This window comes from Rhinoderma darwinii, chromosome 5, assembly GCF_050947455.1.
Source record: "Rhinoderma darwinii isolate aRhiDar2 chromosome 5, aRhiDar2.hap1, whole genome shotgun sequence".
Classification (NCBI taxonomy): Eukaryota; Metazoa; Chordata; class Amphibia; order Anura; family Rhinodermatidae; genus Rhinoderma; species Rhinoderma darwinii.
The window spans coordinates 279,277,971-279,299,273 of record NC_134691.1 but is presented as its reverse complement, the minus strand read 5'-3'; the positions used below and the strand labels follow the sequence as shown (position 1 = coordinate 279,299,273).

At 40.7% G+C, this 21,303-nt stretch overlaps 1 protein-coding gene across 4 annotated transcripts in view; it reads left to right on the top strand.

Moving 5' to 3' along the window:
• RARB (retinoic acid receptor beta) overlaps positions 1-21,303 on the top strand; it is a 646,418-nt gene that overhangs the window by 254,154 nt on the left and 370,961 nt on the right. For all 4 annotated transcript variants that reach the window (XM_075827191.1, XM_075827194.1, XM_075827189.1 and 1 more), the window contains one exon: positions 16,872-17,371. In XM_075827191.1, the coding sequence (XP_075683306.1) occupies positions 17,197-17,371 (175 nt within the window). In that variant the 5' untranslated portion in view covers positions 16,872-17,196. The remainder of the gene's footprint in view (positions 1-16,871; positions 17,372-21,303) is intronic.

Sequence of the window (21,303 nt, the reverse complement as noted above, 5' to 3'; positions counted from 1 at the left end):
TGATTGGTTGGAGTCTGACTCCTGGCTCCCCTACCGATCAGTTTTTCTTAAGGGTCCGTAGCATTTGTACGAGTGCTTCTTCCGCCTAATTTCCTTTATTTCTCACACTGTGAATCGCCGACACACTTGTAGCAGTGGTTCAAAGTATTAAAGTCTTCTCCGATTAACTTGAGTGGCAAAAAGCTGTACAACTGTGAACTGCTTCTCCAAGAATGTCGGCTATTCACAGTGTGACCAGTAAAGGAAATTAAGGTGTCAAGGAATCACTACTTGAGCAAATCATCAGACTGAAAGTTTATGGAATTGCTATACGAGCAATTCTCCAAAGGCAGCTGGAGACTGTCTGGATCAAGCGTATAGGTAAATCAGCTACCTCAAGTCTGTCACCACTCTGGTCAGCAGAGTCTAAGGCTACTCTATGGTCTTTACCAGAGCCCGCCGCAAGGCAGGTTGGATTTTGCTGCATAGAACCCAGGTTGCTTTAACAGAATAAGGTGTTGGACAGGAGGTGTACTTGCAGGAAATACCAGAAGGGATAATCAGACAGCCAGAGGGGTAATAATCAAACAGAGTTCAAACCAGGAGAGACTAAATATCCAAATCGCAAGACAAAAGTATTCCAGGAGTTGCAGACGTCGAAACCAGCTGTGAGCAGAATATCCATATAAGTGAGCAGAGGGTAAATCCAAAACCGAAGTCCAGTTCAAAGAGTCAAAGTAGACAAGGTAATTCAAGGTGTAACCAGGAGCTTGATCAGTAACCTGTTTTCACAAGAAAATCACAAGCAACACACAAGAATCTGAGCAGGCTCAAATACTTCACCCTTGGCCCTGATAGGTTGCAGACAGAGAAAACAGATTGGCTTTGCATTTCAAACCAGGGCCACCCAGAAGCTTAGCTAGGAGTCATGACAACCTAAAGTTGACGGACGTTTCTTAACAAAAGGGGAAGCAGCGCTCGTACGATTGCTACAGCCCCTTTAAAACAGCTTATTGGCGGGAGTGCTTGGAGTCGGACCCTGAACGATCAGGTATTGATCGCCTATCCTGAGGATAGGCCATCTATTTTTTTGGGACAGGACAACCCATTTAAATCTTGCAGATAGATATCACAGAAAAAATGCTACTGCCTGAAACCCAGGGAAATCTGTTTTAGTTTGAGATGATAGATGTGTTCCACTTGAAAGTTAATAAAGACAAGTCTTCATATGGTTTTACTTTTTAGTATTAAGAATTTACAGCTAAATAGCTCAACATGGTTAGCAGTTTGAAGGATGCTGTAGTTTTTTCTTTTTAAAAGGACATAGTTTAAAGGCATAGCTATTGAATTATTCATCTAAATGCCGTAATTCAGAAACCCCTACTGTTCTCCCAGCTTTTGTTTCTACTGTACTTTTAGATCTACATGCATTTTTTACTTTTCGATGCATACTGCTGTCGTATATTTTGCCTTCTTGTCCTTTTTCCTTGTAATCAATTGCTTCCTTGAATTGTTCCATTTTGGCTAAGCCTTATGAACATATTTTTTGCAGAAATGAATGTTAACTGTGAGAAATAAACAGGCTTTTCTAAGGACTTTGTAGATTCTTCTTAAGATTCTTCTTCTTAAAGGGATTTTCCCATAGCTAATATTTATCACCTATACACAGGATAGGTAATAAATATCTAAACAGTAGAGGACCCCCACGATCCCTGGCTGTCCCTGTGCGCCCCACATGAATGGAGCAATCAATCCTATACATAAAGATCACAAATCTACAATGCACATTATCTTTTCATTATATTGTATGTTACAGCGGACATCCCACTGTAAAGGTAGGAACCGGAGCTAGCTCCTATTCCTGCCATTAAGCCCTTCAATGCAGCGATCCAATGCAATCGCTGCATCAAAGTGGTTTGTATGAAATCGGCAGCCTGCCATGCGATGGCAAGGCTGGCGACTGCTACTATGGCAACAGGAGGCCTATCAATGGCTTCCTATCTACCATTACGGAAGCCGATTAGGCCCCATCCGGAGGCAGAGCCTGATCGGCTTCCTGTCAGTGAACAACATAGGTAGTGCAATGTATTAGAACATCAAACAAACAGATGGAGCTTCAAGTCCTCTAGTGGGACTAATGAATATTGTAAAAAAAGTAAAAATAAAAGTTGTAAAAATACAATAAAAGTTTCAAGCAATAAAAAACACAATCGCCCTTTTTCACTTATCAAGTCATTTATTATTGAAAATAAAAAATAAAGCCATACATATTTGGTATCGTTGCGACCGTAACGACCTGAACTATAAAATTATTATGTTATTTATTCCGCTCAGTGAACGCCGTAAACATAAAAACAACTAAAAAATACTGACATAATTGCTATATTTTGGTCACTTTGTCTTCCAAAACTGTAAATAAAAAGTGATCAAAAAGTCGCATGTACCCAAAAAAGGTACCTATAAAAACTACAACTCGTCTCGCTAAAAACAAGCCCTCATACAGCTCCGTCGACGAAAAAATTAAAACCGTTATGGCTCTCACAACTTGGCGACAAAAAAATCTATTCTCTTTACAAAAGTTATTTTATTGTGCAAAAAGTTGTAAAACCTAAAAAAGTGCTGTAAATTAGGTATCACCGGAATCGGACTGACCCGCAGAATAAAGGTAACATGTAATTTATAACGTGTATAAAAAGAACTAAAAAAATATGCCAGAATTGCTGTTTTTTAATCACCTTGCCTCCCAAAAAAAAAAGGATAACAAGTGATCAAAAAGTCGTATGTACCCCAAAATGGTACCAATAAAAACTACAGCTTGTCCCGCAAAAAAACAGCCTTCATACCACTACGTCTATGAAAAAATAAAATGAATTAAGGCTCCAATAAGTCAGGAACGAAAAAATATGCAGTTGTGCTGACCCAAGGGGAACATTTCTTCTGTTTCAAGTGGTGAATTATCAAGGCCCCTAAAATTAGGGAACCAGGAAGGGGAGGGCACAAACATATCTGCTGGAAGCGAGGGCGCCCGTATTATACCAGGACAACACTTCCCAGCAAAATCCCTTAAACTGCAAAGATGCCGAGTGTGGACCAAAAGGGGAATAAGTAAGGACCAGTTATTAGTGTGACACCGGCCTGTGCAGAAAGGATTTTTTTCACAGCGTAACAAATATCTATGGATTATTTTATTGTTTTTTTTACCCCGTATTATACCACCTGACTATCCCCTTATATACTCCACCCGTACCCCCACATTATAAACGGAAACACCAGTAAGACTCCAAACAAAACTACTACCAAGCAAAATCCACGCTCCAAAAGCCAAATGGCGCTGCCTCCCTTCTGAACCCTACAGTGTGCCCAAACAACAGTTTACTTCCACATAAATGGCATCACCATACCCGGGAGAACCCTTTTAACAATTTTTGGGGTGTATTTCTCCAGTGGCACAAGCTGGGCATGACATATTTGCCACTGAAATGGCATATCTAGGGAAAAATTTAAATTTTTATTTTGCACCTTCCGCAGCGCAATCATTCATGGAAAAGGCCTGTGGGGTGAAAATGCTCACTACACCGCTTAATAAATGCCTTGAGGTGTGCAGTTTCCAAATGGGGTCACTTCTCAGCAGTTTCTTTTATTATTTCACATCAGAGCCCTGCAATTGTGATCCAATACTTTGTAAATTGCCAAATTAGGCCTTCATTTTACATGGTACTCTTTCACTCCTGAGCCTGGTCGAATGCCCAGGCAACAGATTAGGGCCACACGTAGGGTGTTTCTAAAATCGGGAAACACAGCATAATAATTAGAGAGCTGTCTTGTTATGGTGGCACAAGCTGGGCACCACATACTGGCATATCTATGGAAAAAATCCCATTTTCACTCTGCAACATCGAGTGCACACCAATTTCTGCCAATCACCTGTGAGGGTAATATGCCCACTACACCCCTAGGTGAATACCTTGAGGGGTGTAGTTTCCAAAATGGGTTCATTTCTGGGGGGATCCACTGTTTTGGTCCCACAGGGACTTTGCAAATGCGACATAGCGCCCAGAAACCAATCCAGCAAAATCTGTACTCCAAAAGCCAAATGGCGCTCCTTACCACATATGTGGTATTGCCGTACACAGGAGAAGTTGCTTTACAAGTGTTGGGGTGCTTTTTTTTTCATTTATTTGTTTAGAAAATTAAAATTTTTCAGCTAAAACTACGTCTTATTGGATAAAAAGCATTTTTCTTATCTTCGCTGCCAAATTCTAATAAAATCTATGAAACCCCTGTGGGTTCAAAATACTCACTACACCCCTAGATGGATTCTTCAAGGGGTGTAGTTTCCTAAACGGAGTCACTTTTTTGGTGTTTTTACTGTTTTGGTCCCTTAGGGGCTTTGCAAATGTGACGTGGTCTCCGCAAACCATTCCTGCTAAATTTGAGCTCCAAAAGCCAAATGGCGCTCTTTCCATTCTAAGCCCTGCCGTGTGTCCAAACAGCCGTTTATGACCACATGTGGGGTATTGTTTTACTCGGGAAAAATTGCTTTACAAATGTAGCCATGCTTTTTCTCCTTTAATCCTTGTGGAAATGAAAAAATTCTATTTTGTTTTTTTTTTAAAAAACTACTTTTTTTTACATTTTCACAGCCCAATTCTAATAAAATGTATGAAACACATGTGGGGTCAGAATGCTCACTACACACCTAGATAAAGTCAATGTGGGGTGTAGTTTCCAAAATGGGGTATTCTTTGGGGTGTTTCCTTTGTTTTGGTACCCTTAGACCTCTTCATACTTGACATGGTGCCTAAAATATAATCTAATAAAAAGAAGGCCCCAAAATCCACTAGGTGCTCCTTTGCTACTGAGGTTTGTGCTTCTGTACATTAACACACTGGGGCCACATGTGGGATTTTTCTAAATACTGATAATGTGGGATAATTCTAAATATATTACATTTTTAAATGGGGTGATTTATGGGGATTTGTAAAGTATGAGTCCCTCAACGCTACTTCTTAACTGGTTCCTGAAAAAATAACCTTTTGAAATTTTCTTGAAAACGTGAGAAATTTCTCCTAAAGCCTTGTAACGTCCTAGAAAAATAAAAGGATGTTAAAAAAATGATGCCAATCTAAAGTAGACATATGGGAAATATTAATTAGCAACTATTTTGTGTGGTATTACTCTGTCTTACAAGCAAATGCATCTAAATTTATAAAAATGCAAATTTTTGCAATTTTCCGCTACATTTTGGTGTTTTTCACAATCAAATACTAAAAGTGTCTACCAAATGTTACCACTAACAAAGTCCAATGTGTCATGAGAAAATAATCTCAGAATCGCTTGGATGGGTAAAAGCATTCCAAAGTGATTACCACATAAAGTGACACGTGTCAGATTTGAAAAACAAGGCTCTGTCAGGAAGGTCAAATCTGGCCGCAGTGGGAAGGGGCTAAGGAACCACAACTGGTGTGTTCAGACACGTTAGTTGGAGCACTAGCGCTGTATTCGGCTGCAATTTGCTTGCCTGTACACCGCCTGTTTATCAGAACGATTTTTGACATCCACCTCTGACCTCTTTCGTCAACGAGTTTTTGACATCCACAGGATCCCATTTTTCTGAATATTTTTCATCGATTTACATCATTCTCAGTTTACTCTTGACTTTATTGTACCAGAAACTCCCATAAGGTTGGAAGTTTTTTTAAATACTGGCCTCGGCTAGTGTAGCACCGATGACCATGTTTCAATCAAAGTTGCTCATATCGCTCGATGTTCCAATTCTATGTGACATCACACTGAAACTGATCCACGGAAAACGTACTCACTTGATTTTAAGCTTGCACTTGGTCACTTGCACGGGGTCACTTGCCTAATTTTCATACAAATAAGCTCCAATTGTGAAAGAGCAGGTGTCTCTAATAATGCTACTATTCAGTTTGTGTTTGTATATATATATATATATGTGTGTGTGTGTGTGTGTGTATATATAGCACACATAAAAATGGCGACAGCACTTTGCGAACACCAATGCCACCTAAACCGCAAAATATAAATAAATATGAATTACTGCTAAATCCACGTACAATAGGGAGGTTCTTAGTGCACATTTTGATCAAATATTGTTTGCCCACCTGCCACGACAAGGCGTCCTCCATAGGTAGGCACCTACTCTGCACAAACTGGGACTAAGCCTGCATAAATCTGGCGATGGTAGGAACCAGCATTAAAGGGAATGTGTTGCCAGAAAAACATGTTTTTTTTTTAAAAAATTAAACATTTAGTGTGTGGGTGATTAAACATTGTTCAAATTTTTTTTATTTTTTTCACGAGTCAGGAAATATTATAAATTAATTCTAATTTATAAAACTACCCATTTTTGGTCACTAGATGGAGCTATTCCCAAAATTGCAGCATTGCAACATTGGGTTAAAAGCCCTCGCTCTAGTGAGCTCTCAGCATCCCCCCCTCCTTTATCCTGGCTAGTGCCGGGATAAACGAGGGGTTTGAACGGTGTAACCTCCTACACTGTGTGTCGCCATTTTTTGAGCTAACACACAGTGTAGTAGGTTTACATACAGTAGTAAACACACACAAACACGAACATACATTGAAATCTCTTACCTGCTCCTGCCGCCGCGGCTCCCTCCGGCCCGTCCGCTCCGTTTGCTGCCGCTGGTCCAAGTGCACAAATCCGGAAGCCGCGACCGGAAGTAGTAATATTACTGTCCGGCTGCGACTTCCGGTCCACAGGAAAATGGCGCCGGACGGCGCCAATTTCGAATTGGACTGTGTGGGAGCGGCGCATGCGCAGTTCCCACACAGACGCCGTACACTGAAGTCAATGGGACGGGAGCCGTTCACAGTCCCTATGGGACTGTGGCTGCCGTATTCCATGTCTGTGTGTGTCGTTAATCGACACACACAGAAATGGAACAAAAAATGGCAGCCCCCATAGGGAAGAAAAAGTGTAAAAATAAGAAAAAGTAAAACACAAACACACAAATGAATATAAACGTTTTTAATAAAGCACTAACATCTTTAACATATAAAAAAATAATTTGTGATGACACTGTTCCTTTAAACAAATTAAAATCACCCAGGGCAGAATGGGAGGAGTGCAAGATCAAAAATTGAGGCAGTCACTAACCCCACATATATGAATCACATAAACAACACAAAAGTTTGAACAACACATTCCAACAAAATTAAACAAAACGTGTATACAGGTGCAAGAACACCTGTGACTGCAAATTTACAGCACACAAAAAAATGGCGACAGCACACTGAGAACACCAATGTCACCCAAATCCAAAATATAAATAAATATGCATTACTGCTAAATCTACTTACAATAGATTACTTGGAACCCTACGCTATACAGGGTGGTGCTGCTTTTCTACCTTTCTTTATATATATATATATATATATATATATATATATATATATATATATTGTGGGGGTTAAGCATCAGGAGAGGTTGGTACAGCGGTTTCCTTGTAGCCAGAGACAGGGACACCGTGCATTAAAAGTCATAACAGGGCTTTGCCTGTGTTTTTATTCTTGTCAAAGAAACAGCCTCTTGTACAACAAGGCAAAATACAAAATAAATCCTGCTCGTCTGAGCACTAACTAAACAAGATATTATCTAACTATACCAAGTGCCTTCCTACCAGGCACTGGACACAAAGTAGGGCCTCATGCACACGACCGTATTTTTTCCCACCCGTAAATACTGGCGTAAATACGGGTCCGGTGTCACACGTATTCCACCCGTTTTGCACCAGTATTTACGAACCCGTGCCCGTAAATATGGGTCCGGTGTCACACATATTCCACCCGTATTTACGAGCACGTTTTTGGCGGCAAAATAGCACTGCACTAATCGGCAGCCCCTTCTCTCTATCAGTGCAGGATAGAGAGAAGGGACAGCCTTTTCTGTAATAAAAGTTAAAGAAATTCATACTTACCCAGCCGTTGTCTTGGTGACGCGTCCCTCTCTTCACATCCAGCCCGACATCCCTGGATGACGCGGCAGTCCATGTGACCGCTGCAGCCTGTGATTGACCTGTGATTGGCTGCAGCGGTCACATGGCCTGAAACGTCATCCAGGACGTCGGGCCGGATGTCGAGAGGGATGCGTCACCAAGGCAACGGGCGGGAGACCGGACTGGAGGAAGCAGGAAGTTGTCGGTAAGTATGAACGTCTTTTATTTTTATTTTTTACAGGTTTAGTCATACTGATCGGTAGTCACTGTCCAGGGTGCTGAAAGAGTTACTGCCGATCAGTTAACTCTTTCAGCTCCCTGGACAGTGACTATTTACTGACGTCGCTTAGCAACGCTGCCGTAATGACGGGTGCACACATGTAGCCACCCGTCATTACGAGAGCTCCATAGACTTCTATGGACTGTCCGTGCCGTTATTACGGCCTGAAATAGGACATGTTCTATCTTTTTCAACGGCACGGGCACCTTCCCGTGAGAAAACGGGAAGGCACCCGTCGCCAATAGAAGTCTATGAGCCCGTTATTAGGGGTCGTAATTACGACCCGTAATAACGGGAGTTTTTACGGTCGTGTGCATGAGGCCTAACACAGGTCTTTACTCACATAGCATACAGGCTACTCCAGCCTTAGTAGTCTCCCGTCTGAGTCAGGGGTGAGACTCCCACACACTGTGTCTGCACCTTTTTATACACAGGCTACAGGTGCAGCTAATTGAGCAGCAACCTTGTCCTACAAACAGAGATGGACTAGGGATTGGGGAACCCGCCCTGCTCTTCTCCAATCCAACTCCAGGCCCTTTTTTCCGGCTTTTCCTTAAGCCGAGATTGGAAAACTAGAGCTTTCTATTGCAAGAACTACTCATTCCCTGGAGCCTAGGATACATATGACAGGATTCTAGGGGAACTATACCTTCCCTCAATGACTTTACCTGTCACTGTCTCACAATATATATATATATATATATATATATATATATATATATTTAACTACAAATTTGGGTTACTAGTTACTTGCTTCAAGGTGGCAGTGCTTGCGTAGGTTTATTATATTTCTCTAGTTCAGAGGGCTATGTTTCAGATTAGCTAACATTGATTTTTACTCTTCTCTTCAGACTTGCCATGATTTTGAGACAATTTAATTTTATCCCAAGGCTTTTCAAAAATTGATGTCTTGCGCATCTGTGTCATGCTACAATGTTTGCTTCTAAAAACAGTTGTTGAGATTGGAAAGCATTGCTTTTTTACTTTACCTCTAATCTAATAGCCAGACTATGTTGGATAGCAACGTTAGAATCGGAAAGACTTTCATCCCTTGGAGTTATCTGATGCCAAGGGTCTTTTTATTTTTTAATAACTATATTATATCTCTTGTGTTCCTAAGAATACTTTCTGTATATTTTTAACCATTTTAGTATGTTGTTGTTATATGAATAAAAAAAGATTTAATCCTTGTAGTTATAATATACATGTTCTTTATAGTTCAGTATTGAGTAATAAATATGATATGAGGTCATGCAGAATATGTAGATTTTCCGATTTTTGCAACCAATTTTACAAATAGTCCTGATTAAAAATCTACCATCTTATGTAGATCTATATGTCTTCACTCTCATGTCTGCCGGGGCTTTCAGTGCCCCAGAATACACCCCCAACACTGTAGATAGTGCAAAACCCCCTCTAGGAGCGGAATCCCCGGCTTGCGATCTGGTCGGGAGTCCCTTCCTAGAGGGAGCACCGGACATCTCTACATCCTCCTGTATATGGTGCCACCGCCTGCAGATAGCACCACCCCCTGTAGATAGCAACCCCCCCACTGTAGATAGCATCGCACCCCCCTCCTTCCTCTAGATAGCACAACCTAAGCTCCTTTTGGAGCAGAATCCCCGGTCAGATCAATCTGAACACTCTGGCCAGGGATTCCTCTACTGGAGAAGCCCCTGGTGTCACTATTCATATATGGACAATGACGTCAGGGGCTTTTCCTGGAGTGGAATTCTCAACCAGAGTGCTGCCGACGCTCTGGCAGGGGATTCCGCTTTTAGAGTTTAGCCCCTGACGTCACTGTCCATATATGGACAGAGACATCAGTTGCTCCCTCTAGGAACGGAATCCCCACTCCTACAGGGTGCCACAGTGGTGAAGGGGATGCCATCTACGAGGTGGGGTAGTTCTATTTACAGGGGGAGTGGCGCTATCTACAGGGGGAGTGGCGCTATCTACAGGGGAAGTGGCGCTATCTACAGCGGGAGTGGCACTATCTACAGGGGGAATGGCGTTATCTACAGGTAAAGTGGCGCTATCTGCAGGGAGTGGCGTTATCTGCAGGGGGTGTGGTGCTATCTACAGCGAGTGTGGTACTTTCTTCATGGGCTCTGTGGCATTACATGGGCACTCCCTACAGGGGACACTGTGGTGCTATCTACATGGGCACTATGTGTGGCACTATGTGGGCATTATCTACAGTGGGAACTGTGGCACTATGTGGGCACTGTGGAACTATTTACAGTGGGCTCTGGCACTATCTACAGTGGGCAATGTGGCACTATCTACAGTGGTATTGTGTCACTATCTACATGGGCACTGTGGGGTTTTCAGGTGGCTGGGACAAAAAAAAACCCTAACAAATAAAAAAAATCCATTTTTTGGAACGTCCATGAAAAACGGATGGCAAATGGCAGTTAAAAACGGTCAGACCGCCGGGAAATTAATTCAAATTCTGAAACACATTGATGCAAAACAGCCATGAAAACTGACAGTTGATACGTTGTTAACTGCCCTTTTTTTCCCACTGTCGTGTGAGTAGAGCCTTATAGAGAGAGAGAAGACTAATTGTTACAGAGCTGTACAGTGTGTGTGTGTGTGTGTGTGTGTGTGTGTGTGTGTGTGTGTGTGTTTATATATATATATATATATATTTATTTATGTATATATACACACATAATATTGATAAATATATGTAAAAAAATTACAAAAAAGTGTTTTTTTTTCACATTTTTAATGATTTGTCTGCTCATAACAAAAATTAAACACATGAAATTAATTAAACTATTCTAGAAAATAAAAGCCTCATAAGTCTTGTAAAAAAATAAACACAGTAAAAATAGTTGTGATATTTAAAGCAGTTGCAAAGATATTATCATTTAAAGAAGTGCATATCAGAAATGGAAAATTTTACCTGGACACAGGGGCATCAATGACGCCTTGGTCATAAAAGGGTTAAAGGGGATCTGTCACTAGTTTAGTAATGCCCTATCTCCTAGCTAATCTAATAGGCACTGTCACACTCATAATGCTAGTGAAAATTGTGTCTCAAAACATTTATTATTTTAAAAGTTATGAGTTTTTTTCTAAATATGCAATTGAGCCTTTATTAGACAACTGGGCGTCAACACCAGCGATTCTCATGCGGTGGAGCCACCTCACAGCCTCTGACGCTGTCCAATCAGCATGAAGCTGCATCACACAGTGTGAGTGACTAAAGCTTGGAGGGAAGGGGTATCACTTCAAACAGCCATATCTCGGGCTGTGGACCACCTAGACCACAGTGCTTCTAGTGGCTTATGAAAAGGAGATTCTAATCTTTCATATGATACAGTTCTAGTTGGGAAACAACTGGAGATATCACCAGTTGAATACACAGTTGGTAATGGAAGCTGTGTACTATATGATCAGGCTGTGTTGCTGGGCAGGGAAGAGGGAGAAGCTGTATGCTGATTGGACAGCATCATACAGAAAACATTACATCGCCCAGAGTAAAAAGAAAGAGCCTCCTCCTACTTGGCTATTAGAGCCAAATTAGCATATTTAGAAAAATGTTCATAACTTTGCAAATAATAAACGTTTTTGAAAACAAATTACACTGTAGTTATCAGCATCATAGCGCCTATTAGATTAGTTAGGAGATAGGGAATTAATAAACTACTGATAGATCGTCTTTAAAGACCACAAACAAATCTTGTGTCTAATCTGAACCCCTTTAGTCAGGAGTTACTACACTCCCACTCTAACTCTTTATGTGCCATCTGTCTCCTCTCCTACTGACTGTAGCTTAGCAAAAAGAGAAGGCAGATTAAAAATTATACAGCTGTATGCACAGACGTGGCATGCATACCCTATCTTCAGAAAAACCTACACAAACCTCGACCAAAGCAATGGCATGAAAAGGGGTCCCTTATTACAAGTAGACAACCAAAAGCGAACAAAAAAGGGACATAGCCCTAAGAATAATAGTCAACTATATAATATAGAAAAATGAACAATCTTTATTAAGAAAAAATACAACAATAATCACAGAATATAAAACACGAATGGACCAGATAAGGAGATAAAAACAGTGCGGTCAGATGAAAAAGACCAAAAACGTACAGAGTCAGCCAACCTAGGGAAGTCAAAAAACCACTCAAATGACCCACAGGGAAATGATCGTATATGTGGAATGGCAATGCCCAGATATAAAAAGAAATAAATGACTAAACATCTAATGCAGAGTATCTAAACATCAGATAAATATGAGTGGGCTATAGAGAATCTCTGCACAAAATCAGGGCAGGGTAGACCTGTAGTAGTGTGTAGAAAGACAGAGAATCATGCAACAAACCAGGATGTACACATACCCTGAGACATAGTGGGGAGCGGAACAGACGACCCAAAGGGAAGGATGAAAGATGCCTCGACGCGCGTTTCGCCAAGCAGACCGCCAAGCCGGTCTGCTTGGCGAAACGCGCGTCGAGGCATCTTTCATCCTTCCCTTTGGGTCGTCTGTTCCGCTCCCCACTATGTCTCAGGGTATGTGTACATCCTGGTTTGTTGCATGATTCTCTGTCTTTCTACACACTACTACAGGTCTACCCTGCCCTGATTTTGTGCAGAGATTCTCTATAGCCCACTCATATTTATCTGATGTTTAGATACTCTGCATTAGATGTTTAGTCATTTATTTCTTTTTATATCTGGGCATTGCCATTCCACATATACGATCATTTCCCTGTGGGTCATTTGAGTGGTTTTTTGACTTCCCTAGGTTGGCTGACTCTGTACGTTTTTGGTCTTTTTCATCTGACCGCACTGTTTTTATCTCCTTATCTGGTCCATTCGTGTTTTATATTCTGTGATTATTGTTGTATTTTTTCTTAATAAAGATTGTTCATTTTTCTATATTATATAGTTGACTATTATTCTTAGGGCTATATCCCTTTTTTGTTCGCTTTTGGTTGTATACCCTATCTTCAGTCCTGGCCAGGTAGCAGATTTGACTATATACATGCACTATATAGACAAAAGTAGTGGAACAACTGCACATCACACAGGAGCCAGAATTAGAGATGAGCGAACCGGGACAACCGAACCCGGTTTCGGTCCGAACATCGTGAAAAGTTCGGTTCGCAGCGAATCCGAACTTCACCGAGTTCGGCCGAACACGTTTTGACCGAACTCGGCTTATGAGTCACTGATTTTCCGGTACACGACGTCAGGAGATAGTCACTGTCCAGGGTGCTGAAAGAGTTAAGCGATCGGCAGTAACTGTTTCAGCACCCTGGACAGTGACTTCCGTTCACAATATACATCAACGTGTAAAAAAAAAAATAGAAGTTCCTACTTACCGATAACTCCCTGCTTCTTTCTCCAGTCCGACCTCCCGGGATGACGATTCAGTCCAAGTGACCGCTGCAGCCAATCACAGGCCAATCACAGGCTGCAGCCAATCACAGGCGAATCCCAGGCTGCAGCGGTCACATGGACTGCTGCGTCATCCAGGGAGGTCGAGCTGGATGCCGAAAGAGGGACGCATCGCCAAGGCAACGGTGACGCGTCCCTCTATTGTCATCCAGCCCGACATCCCTGGATGACACGACAGTCCATGTGACCTCTGCAGCATGTGATTGGCCTGTGATTGGCTGCAGCGGTCACATTGGCTGAAACGTCATCCAGGGATGTCGGGCCGGATGTCGAAAGGGACGCGTCACCAAGGCAACGGCCGGGAGGTCGGACTGGAGGAAGAAGCAGGAAGTTCTCGGTAAGTACGAACGTCTTTTTTTTTTTTTTTTGCAGGTTGCTCTATATTGTGATCGGAATTCACTGTCCAGGGTGCTGAAAGAGTTACTGCCGATCAGTTAACTCTTTCAGCACCCTGGACAGTGAATATTTACTGACGTCGCCTAGCAACGCTGCCGTAATGCTGGGTGCACACATGTAGCCACCCGTCGTTACGGGAGCTCCATACACGTTTTTTATGGGCTTTCTTGAATTACAGGTTCGGTCCGAACTAGTTCGGTCCGAATCTAACTTTTTCAAGAAATTCGGCGAACCAGCCGAACCGAACTTATCATAAGTTCGCTCATCTCTAGCCAGAATCTATCGGACATTTCTGAAATATCCTATGACACAAATGTCTGTTTTGAGACAATCCCTTTAAATGTTAATTACATATTTTTTTAGTCCTGGTTCACTCCCGGCTTTATTTGCTACTAATGTACAAATTCCTGTGGTTGACTAGTGGATGTGGTCTACAAACCGTTTTCCTGTAGTCAGGATCAGTTGAAGCTTTCCTTAGGCTTCCCACACAGCACACAGACTGTTCTTCCTAGATTGATCCTCTTTCTGCATCCTATTTTAGAATTCACACCAGGCTGAAGTTACTGAGAAGAACCATCTCAGCAACAACAGGGAAAGGACTGAGGAGACATTAAAGTCTAGAATGGTGAGAGGGGTTAGGATAAAAAGGGCTGCCTCAGGGTAGGAGAGAATAATTTCACACAGAATGGGGCAGGTGGAGAGTGTGTGGTGTGTGCCACAATGCACTGGACGCTAAATTCCAATTCTAAAAAGGTAGACGTCAGACCAACAACAAAAAAATTGAAATAAAAAAATACTTTATTTTTGAATCTTCCAGTTACTGTATAACTATCTAAAAATAAAAATGTTTGAGTGTTGAACTGTATCTTCACTTTGTTTTTTTGCTTTAGCATACACCTATGTAAGCGACACACAGAATTGGAAGTCGTAAGGATTGAGAAACGTACTTACTAAAAGTTGCAGTAGAATATATATATATATATATATATATATATATATATATATATATATATATATATATATATATATATAAAAGACAAAAAATAGGCAGCACTCCGTTCAGGTAGAGGTGAAAAAAGAGGGTACTTTTATTGTCCCATAAACAGTGGCAACGTTTCAGCTCCTTCCACTGGAGCCTTTCTCAGAGAAAGGCTCCAGTGGAAGGAGCTGAAACGTTGCCACTGTTTATGGGACAATAAAAGTACCCTCTTTTTTCACCTCTACCTGAACGGAGTGCTGCCTATTTTTTGTCTTATATACCATTGGGATTGCGGTCTTATCCCGTCGGCTTGCACCCACAGCATACCGGTGCGGCTGGATCCATTTGTTGTTTTTATATATATATATATATATATATATATATATATATATATATATAGGTGGGTGTCGATCCATTCACCTATTACTATATTTGTAGAAGTGAAGTGGTGATAGTAAATAAAACAAAAAAAGAATACTTGTTCCTTTATTGTGGACAGCCGTAATCCCAAAGCCTTCTCTTCAGATTTTCAACCACAGAACAGAAGCAGTGCCTGAGGCAATATACCGTCTTCCGCTAAATAACCCACTTTAAATATAACATACTAAATATGTGTCAAAACAACCCATTGTATCCTCATTCGAAGGCTTGTTCTAATGTATTTTATACAATAACACTCTTATGTAAAGCAGGACTGCGAGGATCAATGATAATATAGGGTAATAGATACCGACCCTCTTCATTTTAAGACTTGAAATTACCAGCACACATTTAGACATTTTAAGTGGAAATAAGCCCTGGCATTCTGTTGGTCATGTACTTAAAGTGTTCTTAGAGATTACAAAATAACAGCAGAAAAAAAAAGGTACAAAACTTGAGATTCATTTATCACACACTGTCCCGTATTATCAGAAATCAGTTTCCATTACTAGTGTTTGGTGTTGACGTTGACATGTCATGGGTAATTGTTAATTCTGTCAATCAATGCCCCCTTGTCAATGTCATACATGCTCTGTCTCAGTGTTTCCAGCTGGGTTCTCGTCATATTAAAAGTAATTATATTGTATTTAGCCTGTTTCGAGTTTTTATATTGACTATTCACACTGGCGTCGTGGCTTTCATTTTGACAGGATCTATGACGAATATGATGGATCCGTTAGAATCTGTTTTATATCTATCCCTGTTTATTTATGATGGGTCTGTTTGGCTTCCGGTTTTTGTTTTGTTTGCTCTACGTAGAATATTGCAGCATGCTACGCAATTGTGAACAGAGCCTTAATTTGTATACATGGTCTATTGCATTTATGTGCAAAAATATAATAGAATAATGGAAAGTTGGGCTTGCCGTTGGAAAGAGTAGCCGTTTTAAAGGGCTGTGTGTGTGTAATAAAAAAGTTATCCAAAGGAGACCCCAAAGGTTCAATCAGATACTAAAGCCGGTGCCGTCCCGGTATTGATTGTAAAAAAGAAAAAACAATTGTGTGTGTGTGTGAATCACGGCATCTACAGAGACCAAGGTTTAGCAATTCTTAACTCTCTTTTCATCATTTTAGTGAATCTAGGTCATTGTTTCATGTGTAAGGCATCTATTCCTTTCCCCAAGAATGCACAAGACAGCAAATATTTCCCCAGACATTAGATGATTTGTTTATCACTGCTACAAATGCATTAATGAAAATGTTTTTTGGCTTTCAAAACCTTTTGTTTTATACACAGTACCGTTATTTCTATTTTTAAGCTTTGTACTTCTTAAAATGTCTTCCTGCAAAGTGAATTTTATTTAATTCCCCTTTTGAATATTTTTTACTTATTCATATATTATAATTGTTCTCTATTTTAGGGATTTATATGAAATGCACAGCCAGAAATGGATAATTCAATAAATATTTTGTCAACATAACCAAAATGGAAATTTAAAAAAGGAGGAAAAAAACAAAACAAAAAACAGCAGGATCGGAAACCAGTGGATTCTTTAATCTGCAGCAACTTTACGCCGAAGACATCGATCAAATTTTGTGACTGTTTCTGGAATCAGTCCTCAACAAGCTGAAACTCTCTATCCATTTTTAATGCATTTCCTCTACTTGACAAATAACTAGCCATTTGTCAGCTGGAAGGGATTGTTCTATTCACAGATGAAATGTGGTACAAGATGATATTTTAATATGACAACCAGCAGTCGTTCATGTCCTCTACCAGCTGTAAACGGACATATGAATCACTACCCAGCCACCCACTACCCCTTCCTATTTCCTCCTGTTATTGGTGGTTTGACGTTGCCACTTCATGGATACCAAGGCCTCCCTCCCACAAGCAGTTGCAGTACTCCATCTCCGGCAAGTAAGTGTAAATTGACTAAATTATGCATTGTTATAGATGGCGATATGTCTTTTGCTTAAAGACGGGTCTTTAATAAATTTGCTCAGTTAATAAATGTGGTGTGAAATATACTTTGGACCACAAAATGTCCTTTACGCCATAAATGGATCATCACCATGTAAGGTTAAAGTGGAGAAAAAAATGTTCAGGGTAATTGTTAATCATAGAAAAAAGGTAGAGCATGGAGTTCCAATCTGCCACATCTAGAGCTCATATATCACTTGTAAAAGCATGTAAAATATAGCTTCAGTAGAGAAAAGCTGTTTTTTGCTTATTTTTAATTCAATAGAGTGGCTTCGCCTTGAATATTCAGTTTCATTTTGGACACCATTTCTGAAAACGATTAACTGGAAATGAAAACTTTGTATATCAGAGTTTTTGCTGTTTAGATTCTGTGTTTACACCATGTGGTACGTGTGACCCAGAGGGTACATGCCATGTGTCTGGGGGGTATTTACACTGTGATCATGCTGTCCAGTACAGTGTTTTATTATAGCCTTGGTGGTACATTGATGTAATTTATTTGCGTAGGGAATACTTGGATTAGGAAAGCTGGGAAACACTGGTTTAGATCCTAATATATTTCTGGGGCAGTAACCACCTTAGGAATATACAACTTCTTATATGTGTACATCTGTTACCATGTCATCAGAATACAATTACCACCCATTGCTTATAGGAAAAAATAGTAGTCTAAAACCGTTCTAATAGATTGGTTTACTCAACTAATACACCTCAATGTTATCAGGCGTAGGGATCAGTAGGCAGGAGGCAAACAGACCTGTGCCACGTTTTGCATGACACTATTCCAATGTGCTGCTTTAAAAAGGTGGTAGACATATGTTGGTTTAACACAACCTGGCATATTTTTCAAAACAGTTACACATTTTTTTTGTTTAATACAGAATAGTATAGATCTCCAATAAAGGTGATTGGGTATCTGCTTTAAAGGGCGTTGACTGATTAGTTTTAAGGAAAAGTAAAAGCTACGGGTGGATTCTCTTGATACATTTAAGTAAAGGTTGAACATTTTTGTTAAAGGGAATCTGTCACCTGGTTTATGCTGCCCTGAGGGCAGCATAAAGTGGTGCCAGGGACCCTAATTCCGGCAGGGTGTCACCTACCTTGTGGTCACTTGTTTTCATAAAATCGCTGTTTATCTTGTGAGCCCGAGCCGAGCCAGGAGTCCTCTCAATTACGAGCTCGCGCTCTGGAGTTCTCGATATTCATGAGCTGCGACTAGCACTTTCTCCCTATGTATAGTATGGGGAGAAAGCTGTCAATCAGTGGCCGGTTAGCGGGGCTAGATGCAGCTTGAGCTGCTGAAAAAAAAAAGAGATTTTTACAAAAACTACTCAACGCTGAAAAGTGAGTCATAGGGTATGTTCACACGAGGGCGTCCGTTACGGCTGAAATTACGGGGATGTTTCAGCCTGAAAACATCCCCGTAATTTCAGCCGTACCGGCATGTGCAGGCGCTTGAACGCCGCGTCAATTACGGCCGTAATTAGCGCTGCTATTCATTGGAGTGAATGAATAACGGCTCCAATTACGGCCAAAGAAGTGACAGGTCACTTCTTTGACGCGGGCGTCTATATACGCGCCGTCATTTGACAGCGGCGCGTAAATATACGCCTCGTGTGAACAGACAAACGTCTGCCCATTGCTTTCAATGGGCAGATGTTTGTCAGCGCTATTGAGGCGCTATTTTCGGGCGTAATTCGGGGCAAAAACGCCCGATTTACGTCCGTAAATAGGCCGTGTGAACATACCCATACAGTGTTGGAATCAGGGTCTCTGGAACTACTTTATGCTACTAAGATAGGGCAGCATTAAGCTAGTGACAGATTCCCTTTAAGAAACAAAGAGGATTATTGCTATTTAAAAAAAAAAAAAGTGTTTCTTAGCAGTGTGAAGAAATCGAAAGTGTTAAATGGCATGTCCAAACCGTTTTCACGTCACTTATGCAGCAGTTGGTCACATTAATGCATGAACTTTATACTAAATAACTAAAGTACAATTAGACCTGGATAGAAAATGACTCAGAAGACTGTACATCGCTATTTGCAATGTTCGTATATCATACAGTATTTTAACTCTATTGTGAAATGCTCATAAAGGTTTTTCTAAATAAGGTAATAGAGGTAGGTAATGCATCATCAAGGCTCATGTGTTTTGACAACTTATTTGGGGATTTTATTAAGAGGTGCATTTCATACACAAATCTTAACCCCTTAATGCATTTACACGTACATGCACATAATGGGATGAGTCTCCTTCCCGCATTTTGACATGCATGTATGTGATAATGATCTCACGGGCACTGAAGTTGTGCCTGACCGTCACCATGGGAGCCCAACTTTGACTAACAGCTGGGATTAGGGATAACTTTGCTTGGGGCAGTGTAACCCCTCATAGGCTGTGGTCAATAGCGACCTCGGCATTTAGGTGATTTGACAGAGAGCGCACTACTTCTGACACCCATCGGCAGCCCACGATTGATGGCCGCCTATGGGTTGCCATGGCAGCCGGGGACCTAACAAAAGGCCCCAGGCCTACCATGAGTGTATGCCTGCTAGACCTGTGCTAAAGGCATGGCCTAATAGACTGCCTGTCAGTTTTACACTAACAGACAGTAATGCTTTGGTATACTGAATATACCAAAGCATTGTATCCATAATCTGAAGATCGCATTGTGAAGTCCCCGAGTGGTACTAAAAAAAAATATTTAAACGCAGTTAAGGAAAGTTTATTAAAAACGTTAAAAAAAAGTACACTGTAAAAATAAAGTAAAACTATTATTTCTATTAAAAAGTGGTTTTATTTTGTAAAAGTGTATCGCCGCGATCGTAACGACCTGAACAATAGAGTTAACATGTTATTTAAGCCGCATGGTGAACGGTGTACAAAAAAATGCAAAATAACAATGGCGGAATTTCTTCCCCCCCCCCCAAAAAAAAGTTAATCAATAAGTCTCATGTACCCCAAACTGCAGCCAATGAAAACTACATCTAGTCCTGCAAAAGCAAGCCTACATATGTCTACATCAACAAAAAAACACAGGTTATGGCTCTTGGAATGTGCGGATGAAAAAACGATTTATTTTTTTTCGTTTAAAAGTGTTTTTATTGTGCAGTAAAACATAAAAAAACTATACATATTTAAAATTGCCATGATCGTCCCTACCCCTAAAATAAATTTAAAATGGGAAAAAACGAAGCTGGGGTAGCGGTTTTTTTTTCCGCTTTCTTCCAAAATAAAGATAATAAAAATCCATCAATATATTATATGTAAAAATGGTGCGATTAAATTTTTTAATAGTTACGCGGAAAAAAAAATAGCCCTCATACGGCTATGCCAACGGAAAAATGAAAACATTATGACTCTTGGAATGCAGTAATGAAAAAACAAAGAATGCTTGGTCATGAAGGCCAAAATAGGCCTGGTTGTTATGGGGTTAATATAAAAATCGCTGTAATAAAATGCACCTAATTTATTAAAAAGTGAAATCTATGCCGGCAAAGGGCTGGCATAGATTTGCGCCACAATTTCCCCCAGTTTCTGGTGCAAATGATCAGAAATTTTTAAATAAATGATGTGCGTGGTGGAAACGGCACAAGACTTTAGTATTCAGTTTTTTTAGTGTTTCCACACCATATGCTAATGAGCATAAAAGAGTCACATCTTCATTTGAAAAGAGTGAAATCTTCATTCCACAAGTCTTTCCGGGCTTACCCCGCCTCCTTACTTGTGATTGACCGCTCCTCGCCTTCCCCCAGCACACAAAATCCCCCGCTTGTGCATTGATGTCCTCTTCTGGTGTGTGCGCAAAACAGGACACCGGATTATTACGATAAAAGTCACAAAATGTTTGCAGACCGTTATTTACAGTC